The 9,079-nt window shown below is 37.8% G+C and overlaps 1 protein-coding gene across 2 annotated transcripts; it reads right to left on the reverse strand.

The window, feature by feature from the left end:
- Positions 1-6,031: 6,031 nt before the first annotated feature.
- Positions 6,032-8,875, reverse strand: LOC109221090 (myb-related protein Myb4-like). Of its 2 annotated transcripts, none has more exons than XM_019385552.1 (4): positions 8,676-8,875; positions 7,877-8,006; positions 6,865-7,220; positions 6,032-6,562 (listed from the first exon to the last, which is right to left on the reverse strand). In XM_019385552.1, exons 1-4 carry the CDS (start codon positions 8,806-8,808, stop codon positions 6,192-6,194), a joined length of 990 nt encoding a protein of 329 aa, XP_019241097.1. In that variant the 5' UTR covers positions 8,809-8,875; the 3' UTR covers positions 6,032-6,191. The 2 variants fall into 2 exon arrangements, with proteins under 2 accessions (XP_019241097.1, XP_019241096.1); XM_019385551.1 differs by having other exon boundaries at positions 6,032-6,565.
- Between the last annotated feature and the right edge of the window lie 204 nt (positions 8,876-9,079).

A 9,079-nucleotide genomic window follows, 5' to 3' on the forward strand; every position in this document is an offset into this window, starting at 1 on the left:
TTCCGATCTAAATGCCACGCACGATATCCACGAGAATAATATATATATAAATATATAGGACATGCCGAGGCGTACGACCCGATCCAACATAAAAGTAAATTGTGCACTGCCAGAGGGTCGAATGGCACGAACCATAGATGCATCTATTAACCTACCGCACGATCGGCCCGCTTCCATGAGAGTAGTAAAAGGTAGTAACCCGCTCGCGAATCATACGTGCGACGCGGTCAAATATAATTTAAGGGACCTCCCCGCTCGCGAATTATACATGCGATGGGGTCAATTATAGGTGTCTTAAATTATTTAGATATTTAGCATTTCTTTCTGAAAATATGAAGTTTAATGGAAATTCTTAAAATCTCAAATTCTTCAATTTAAGTTTCTTTCAACCCAATTATTACGCAACCCTAATCTTGTTTCTTCTCAGATCAAACAATAAACATGAATTAACAACAATATCAATCAAGGCATGATGTAGGCCTAAACTACCCGGACATAGGCATAGCTAGTAGCTACGTACGGACTCTCGTCACCTCGTGCGTACGTAGCCCCCCACAAATAGAAGCACATATTTAGTTATTTCACCTATGGCGTTAATTCTCTCTTACAAGGTTAGAAAGGAGATTCGCCTCGTTCCGAAGTTCCATAACCGGTTCTTGAGCCCTTCAAATAACACGAATCGATGCACAACGCTCCAAAACTGGCAATAATTATGCAAACCCATTAATATACGCTCAATTACTCATTATAAAGCAATTTATAACAATATCTAACCCCGATCAAAAAGTTGACAAAATTGCCCTCGGGCCCACGTGCCCGGATTCCGAATTTTTTCGAAGATAAACTTTTCCCATAACCTCACGAACTCAAATATATAATTTACTCTCAATTTCATGTCCAAAATCATGGTCAAAATCCAAGAATACCCAATTTCTAGGTTTTCCTCAAAATCCCAACTTTCTACTAATTTCCATGTTAAAACATATACTTAATCGATGTATTTAACTCAAACTAGTATAAACCACTTACCTCATGCTTGGGGGTGAAATGGCACCTCAAAGTTGCTCCAAAATCGGCTCCCATGGAAGAAATGGGGTTGAAATGAGCCAAACCCCCGATTTAAAGAACCTCACTGCCTCCAGCATTTCCGCACCTACGTCACTTGATCGCTTCTGCGGTTCCGTAGGTGCGACCCATAATCCGCTTCTGCGGTCCTCCTCCAGCCCCTCAACTTCCGCATCTGCGCCCCTCCTTCCGCAGGTGCGGTCCCGCTTCTGCGGCGGGATGACCGTATCTGTGGTCCCAGCTCTCCTAGCCTAGATCGCACCTGCGACCCTCGTGGCCGCTTCTGCGGTGCCGCACCTGCGGCCAAAACCTCGCAGGTGCGGTTACACCAAAAGGCAAGTTGCTTTAGCCCTTCCTACAAGTCCAAGTTCGATCCGTTTACCACCTGGAATCCACTCGGGGCCCTCGGGGCCTCAACCCATTATACCAACACGTCCCAAAACACATTACGAACTTAGTCGAGCCTTCAAATCACATCAAACAACGCTAAAATCACGAATCACGCCCCAATTCAAACTTGATGAACTTTAGAACTTCAAACTTCTTAATTCGATGCCGAAACCTATCTAATCACGTCTGATTGACCCCAATTTTTACACATAAGTCATATTTGACATTACAGGCCTACTCCAACTTCCAGAATCAGAATCCGACCCTGATATCAAAAAGTCCATTTCCGGTCAAACTTCTCAAAAACCTTCAAATTTCTAACCTTAGCCAAACAACATGAACAACCCAGTGTGGTCTCACAAGTGGGGTCTGGGGAGGGTAGGATGTACGCAGCCTTACCCCTACCCTAGAAGGGCAGAGAGACTGTTTCCGATAGACCCTCGGTCTAACTTTTGCCAAATGACTCCAAAATGACCTACGGACCTCCAAATTAACTTCCGATCACGCTCCCGATACCAGAATCACCATACGGAGCTATTCCCAGACTCGGAATCCCAAACGGACATAGATAACACTGAAAGGCACTTCAACCCAAACTTATGAAATTCCTCCGAATATGCTAACTTCCACAATAGGCGCCGAAACGCTCCCGGGTCATCCAAAACCCGATCCGGACATACGCCCAAGTCCAAAATCATCCTACGAACCTGCTTGAACCTTCAAATCTCGATTTCGAGGTCGTTTACTCAAAAATCCAGTCTTAGTCAATTCTGCCAACTTAAAGCTTTCGAAATGAGAATTTTTTTTCCAAATAAATTTCAAACTCCCCGAAATTCAATTTCGACCGTGCGTACAAGTCATAATACTTGAGGTGAAGCTGATTAGGGTCTGAAACTGCTGAACGACGCGCTAGGGCTCAAAACGACCGGTCGGGTCATTACATTCTGCGTTAGATATCCGAAATATGAAAAAATTTAGTATTGGCATATCCATCATTTAGCCATTAGAGTCTAGATTTTAATTTCCAGAAATTCTCTTCATTTTTTAGGATTCCATTATGTTCGCAAATGAATTGTTCCTCAAGGTCTATGTGGAATTGTCTTTTGTGGGAAGGATGCATATTATGGATGCCTAGTATTCTATTTTGTAATGTTTAATTCTTTTTGAAAATATTTTCAAAAGTGTTCTTGTTCCATGTTTCCACATGTTTCGTAAAGGATGATACGACATTCCTGTAGCATATGTTGGTTAACCAATAATAGTTGACTATGTTATTAAAATCAGGAAGGTTTAGCCACATTGTTTCAAAGCGGAATATGTGGGCAGGTCTATTCATAGGTTTTGTTAAGTCCAAGATGACGGGACAATTATCAGAGTGTGTGCGTGGAAAATCAGCCACAGTCGCATCGGGGTATATCCCCACCCGGACCTGGTTGGCAAGGAAGCAGTCTAACCATTTCAGGATTTGGTGGCCCTTTTTTTCTTTTATTTGTCCACGTAAACCTAGGCCCGTCAATTATATTTAGATTATCTAGGCACCATAGGAAGGCAACAATCGTAGTATTATTTAATGGTCTTCCTCCAAACTTATCGAAAGCAGATGTTACTTCATTAAAATTCCCATAGAGAAGCCATGGCATAGTATGATTCTTTGCTACAGTTTCTAGGTTATTCCCATAAGATTCTTCTATTAGTTAGGTTTGTACTTGCATAAACTAAAGATAAGAGCCAACGGTGTGATGTTCCTCTAACTTGGATGTTGACATGGACCTCCTGGTCAGTAGTGGCGACTGTGTCAGCCTCAACCTCTTCCTGCTTCCACATTAGGGCAGCGCCTCCAGAGTACCCATCTGCACTAAGCTAAACTCCATGAGATCGTATTGATTCTTCATGCGTGTCTCTGTAAGAAAGATGATGGAAGGGTTGTTCCAGTCCACAAGGTCCTTGAAGCTCCGCCTGAATTTAGGGTTGTTGCACCCTCTGTAGTTTCAAAGGAGTACCTTTATCTAGGGCTCACTAACGATCCTTGAACTCCCACGCGAAGCTAGTGACATGTGCAACTGAGAGATCAGTGGGTGGGCCACCCCATTGTCCTTCGGGATGTCCTCCTTCATCAGTGTTGGAATTATCAGGACAACATATTTGTGTAGGATTGAAAGTGGGAGCGGATGTTCATCGCAATCCTCAAGACGTTTGTTGGGACAGTTACAAAGCACCCTTTTTCTCTATTTTCGTGGAGTATCATTGATAGTGATTCCTGCAGTGTGATGTTTCGGAGAGTTTGATCGAGGATGTTTGGCACCTGTGTTCGGGCTCGAGCAGTATATCCACTGCCTCCTTCATGTTCAAAGGGGATAATGGCTCTAGTGGTGTTAGGTGATCCTCGATGTCTAGATTATCTGGAAGTACCTGTTCTGGCAACAAGAGCAACCAGTTGTCATGTGGGAATGCAATCTCCTCCTGGTTCTGTAGAGAAGGTGGGGAGTCCTGCTGCAATTATGTGTTGTGGTTGTTTAGCTGTGGATAAGATACATAACGGCTATCTCCTGGGTGTAGAGTGACTGTACTGCCGTTGTGGCCTGTTCGTTGGTGTAGAGGCTTTGATTTATCATCTGAATCAGTTCTTGTGTTGTCTCCAAGATCAGGGCCGTCTGTGTTTGGTGCCAGTCGCCACTTTTGGTGGTTGTTTGGATCCTGTGGAAGATGGTGGGCGTGTAGTCCACTGTTGATTCATTGGCCTGTACATGAAATGAAATGGCTCATCTAGTTGTAGTAGATTTGTTGGTTGATGACTGTTGGGACCGGAATAGTCGTCGTTTGAAAGTAGTAGTTTGTTATTTGTGGCTGGGGTTGTGGTTGGTACTCGTCTTCCCTATGGTGGCGTTCGTAATGGTGGATCTGGTGGCGGTCGTAGTGGTGGTTAAGAGATCTAGTGGCAAAATAGATTCAATTAAACCACAATCAGATAGCGTTGCTCCACCCTGCCTCCGGGACATTACAACTTGTTTTTCGAGTGGAAACACAAGTGGTCACGATATTCTTGAATTTTTTAGCCTCTGATCGGCTTACTCGATCGAATTTTCTCGAGGATTTGCAATCGCCAGCAGCACTAACTGCCATTTTAGGCATTTCTTCAGTGTTCTTTGATACTCCGAATGTGCTTAAAGGCGTAAATCCTCCAACGTGAGTTAGAGTTCAAATAGTTTTTTTTTTTTCATTATTTATTCATCCAGATAAATGGTTCGTTATCAAAAATCACTAGTAACACATTGAGTAAGTGACAGAAAGAAAACTAGAGGCGGAGAAATGATTTAAATATGAGTTTTGAATTTTAGAACGATGACTTCAAGTGCTAATAATTGGTTTTCAAATTTAATATATGTACATATTTAATAAAAAATTTTAACACAAATATACTATTTAACGCTAAATGATTGTGGAAATTGTATGTAGTGACCGTCTCACAAATTTCCACAAAACTGTTTACTATTAATTTCTTTTTATAATAAACAATATAAAAACAAGTACTCTATTTTTATATGATGGAGTTTGACTTGACACGAATTTTAAAAATATAAAAGATATTTGTTTCATACTGAAAATATCCTTCAAATATGATTTTAAACATGCTAGTCATTTCTGCGTCCATAAAAACATGTTATTTATACAGGTAAAATGAAAAGGTAAAACTAAAAAGTTAGCAAATACATAAAGGTGTTATTAATTCTTTGAACCGTGAAAACCCCTGATTCTATTCCAATAATAAAATCGGTTCGATTTTCAACTATAATCATAAAATTTTGTAAGTTGAAATAACATGGGTTCTCCAATATTTTAACTGTAATACGACCGCTTGAGGAGTTCCAAATATCCTTGGAGAAAGTTGGAATTTATTCATCATTAGAAGTGAAAGATTAATAGTACTTTGTACGTTTATCTTAAAACCTTGAATTCTATTCTTTTTCTAGATTTTAGGCAAATAAACAAGAAAGAAGGAGAAGAAAATACTATTTCCCAAATATTTACAATATTAATCCATACATATCAAATATTTACAATTAAATTTTAATTGTGATAACAACGAAAAAACATTTGCAATTATCCCTTTCTTATTTTCATAGAGAATCAAATATCATGCACTCTATTGCTGTCAATGGCAGAGCATGAATTTAATGGATACCGACAAAAGTATAAATCAAGGAAAAAATTTCCCAAGTATTCTTTCACGTACTGTTGGATATTAAGTTTGGGTTGTGAGTCGCCCATGTGGCCGACCCGACCCATTTAGTGGAGATAAAGCGTAAAAGTGGTTACCTATGAAATTAAAACTATCACACATTTCAATTTATGGGAACAATAATTTTCTCTCTTGAAACTTCTAGCCTTTATAAAATTCTCTTTCAACAGAAAATTAGAATATAAGGAATTCTCCCTTCAAAAGAGAAATGCACAGTAAAAGAAGACATCTAGTTTGTGAGTTAGAACATTGGTTCCAAGAGAGGCAAAGTGAACTTAGGGCAATTGGAATTACAACGATTTCCATTGCATATAACAAGGTACACAATTCGTTATTCTTATTCCGTAATTTAGTCTTTCAACAACTATGCTGGACCATTTATGAGAACCGCTTTAGGGACCATTACATTGTACCTAAAAACTCATATTTATAGCCGAAAAGTTCCTTAATTAGTTCATCTTCAAAAATTTCTACACTAGCTAATACATATATAAAAGTCCTATTTATCATTCCATAACCAAAATAACATGTCATCCGAGTAAGTACACTCTTCATTGGATCCAAACTCCAAGTTCAAGCTGTTCCACTGATCAACCCATAATTCCTCCTCATATAAATGATCGAAATTCATGTCACACCAATTATCAAAATCATGCCAGTTTTCATTATGTTGCTGTTCAAGTACGGTTTCATTTCCTTGATTTTGTTCATGTATTTGTCCTAGTTCTTGTTCCTCAAAGGACCACACATCTTGTTTTTCTGGTGTAACATTAATGTCTTTCTTGTTCTTGTCTTCACCTTCCTCGTTCCTCGACTCATTTATCTCTGATTCTCCTTGATGTTCGTGTCGTTGCATGGCTAGTCCTTTTCCTTCTAGCAGTAGAGGCAGAGTCAGAAATTTTAACAAGGAAATTCAAAAAGTGTTTAGAGTAACACGGCTGGGATTCTAAAATTGAACTACCTTGACCGCAACACTAGAAGTTTCACTTATGTTAGAGAAATTCAATAGTTTATACTAGCTTTATAGTATGATTATTTTATAGTCACAGAAAATATTATGGTTTAAAATTACAGGTTCCAAATTTTTTATTTCTTAAATTTCTTGCACAGTAAAGCACCTTCATATAAAATGAAACATATGAAAGTAAATATAAATAAGAGATTTATTTTACCTATATCAACAATATGACTTTCCGGCAAAAGGGATTCAATTGAACCCTCTTCAGACCACATAACTCCAGTACCCCCGCCTCTTGAACATGAGGATTTGACTTTTTCGATGGACTCAAAGGTGGTCGAGTTAATATTTTTGTAATTTTTAGCCTTGGAACGGCCTACTCGTCCGTGTTTTCTCGAGGATTCACAATCGTCGGCAGCAGCAACTGCCATTTTAGGCAATTCTGCAGTGGTTTTGATGAGCTTTTTGTGCAATCTGAAGGTGTAGAGTCTTCGACGTAAGTTAGAGATCCAGTAGTTCTTTATTTCATTATCTGTTCGGCCAGGTAAATGGTTCGCTATCAAAGACCACCTGTAATACATTACAATAGTGATAAAATGAAAAATCATTGCTGAAAGTGTAAGGCCGTGTCACAAATCTTCGTTTTTATATGATGGTGTTTGACCTAATATGAACTTTAAAAAAATAATGAAAGGTTTTTATTAAATATTAAAAATATCCTTTAAATTATGGTTTTAAATATGTTATGCATTTACGTGACCGTAAGAACATATTTTTGTATAAAGGTAAAATGGATAAAATGAAAAATTTAAAATTAAAGAGACCAAAAAATAAAAGTAAGCATTGACTTCTTACACAGTGATGTAAAATACACCATGTTGACTATTTTTCTTGCAAAAATCTATATCAAAGAAATGTACGTCATTTATTCATCATTAGAAATGAAAGATAAAAAAATGCAGTTCGGTGCACAAGACATTCCGTGGAAGGGTCATATTCTAAGGGGTGTGATATAGACATACTACCTAGACTACCCTAATGCAAGCATCACTGACTGTTTCTACGGCTCGAACCCGTGACCTATTTCACACAGAGACTAACTTTACCGTTGCTTCAAGATTCCCCTTCTGGAAGTGAAAGATAAATAATACTAAAACGCTTAATTATATTTTTTTTCTACATTTTAGGCAAATAAACAAGAAATTAAGAAGGAGAAGAAGAAGAACCTATTTCCCAAGGAGCTATGCAATTTGACAATGGTCTCATCTTCGTCTGCAGTAAATTTGCCTCTCTTCAAGTCTGGTCTCAAGTAATTTGTCCATCTTAATCTGCAACTCTTTCCACATCTTAATAAACCTTCATTTAACCATGTAAAACCTTTATTTACTATATAGGAGTATCTATTTCTATTATTATTCAATAGAAGACGTTATTAATACAACTTATTTTCGACTCATTTTAAACCGCCTAAACTATAAATATAAAACAAAAAAAGAAAGATAAATATTCCCATGGTTGGAGTACTTGGTCAGTTGCACTAAGGAAACTTAGGGAGTGTCTGATATGAAAAAAAAAATAAAAAAATTAAAAAAGATACTATTTGAAAATTAATATTTTCTAGAAAAATGACTTTGTCTCACTAACCAACACCTTCTACAAGTTAGAAACTATTTAAAACAAATTATCTTAAAGAAATATCTATAAGCCCCTTTATTAAAATTTAGCTGCTTGAAAATGACATATTTAGTGTCTGGAAGCCGATTTCCTTCATACCAAAAACACCCTGATCAACAAGTTTATGTCTAGAATGCTCAAAAGTTAAGCATCTTCATTAATTAACTGTTAACTTTCTTTCTAGAATTCTAATCTATCTATTATTAAAAAGATAGAAGTCAGCTAAAATAAATGTATTTATCCCAGCTAATTAGGGCGTTTTTAGAGCTACGTTATTACCAGCATTAATCCAGCTAAAATCCGAAGTTTGTAAAGAAGAAAAGAAATTAACATTTTTAACTAATTAATTACCTGCTTTCTTGGGAAGAGATTTCCATGAACCTTCTCCATTAACTTGAATATAATTCACCAATAATTCATCTTCTTCAGCAGTCCATTTTCCTTTCTTTAGCCCAACTTTCTCACAACAAGCTGCCCTCACCATATCTTAGTTCCTTCGTACTTTATTTATTAGAAACGTTGGCAACTTTCTCACAACAAGGGGGCCTATTTCCAATGCACTGTGAGGAAATAATTGTAGAGGGTGTGTGTCTATATATATATATATATATATATATATAGTTTCTGCCAATGTTTACGAGGTCGGGTAATCCCTCAATGTTACAAGTACGTCCTGCTCATGTGTCTTCTATATACTCCATCGCCGCTCTTTGTTAGATTTTCATATGGGTAGTTAATTGGGGGGGGGGGGGGGG

This window comes from Nicotiana attenuata, unplaced genomic scaffold, assembly GCF_001879085.1.
Source record: "Nicotiana attenuata strain UT unplaced genomic scaffold, NIATTr2, whole genome shotgun sequence".
In the NCBI taxonomy this organism is placed as follows: domain Eukaryota; kingdom Viridiplantae; phylum Streptophyta; class Magnoliopsida; order Solanales; family Solanaceae; genus Nicotiana; species Nicotiana attenuata.

Excerpts from the sequence above, each read along its gene's own strand:
- LOC109221090 (XM_019385551.1), bottom strand. The coding sequence starts at position 8,808 with ATGGTGAGGGCAGCTTGTTGTGAGAAAGTTGGGCTAAAGAAAGGAAAA. Across the intron at positions 8,007-8,675 it reads ATCTCTTCCCAAGAAAGCAG|GTTTATTAAGATGTGGAAAG; the intron begins GTAATTAATTAG and ends GGTTAAATGAAG. Across the intron at positions 6,566-6,864 it reads AAGTCATATTGTTGATATAG|AAGGAAAAGGACTAGCCATG; the intron begins GTAAAATAAATC and ends CTCTACTGCTAG.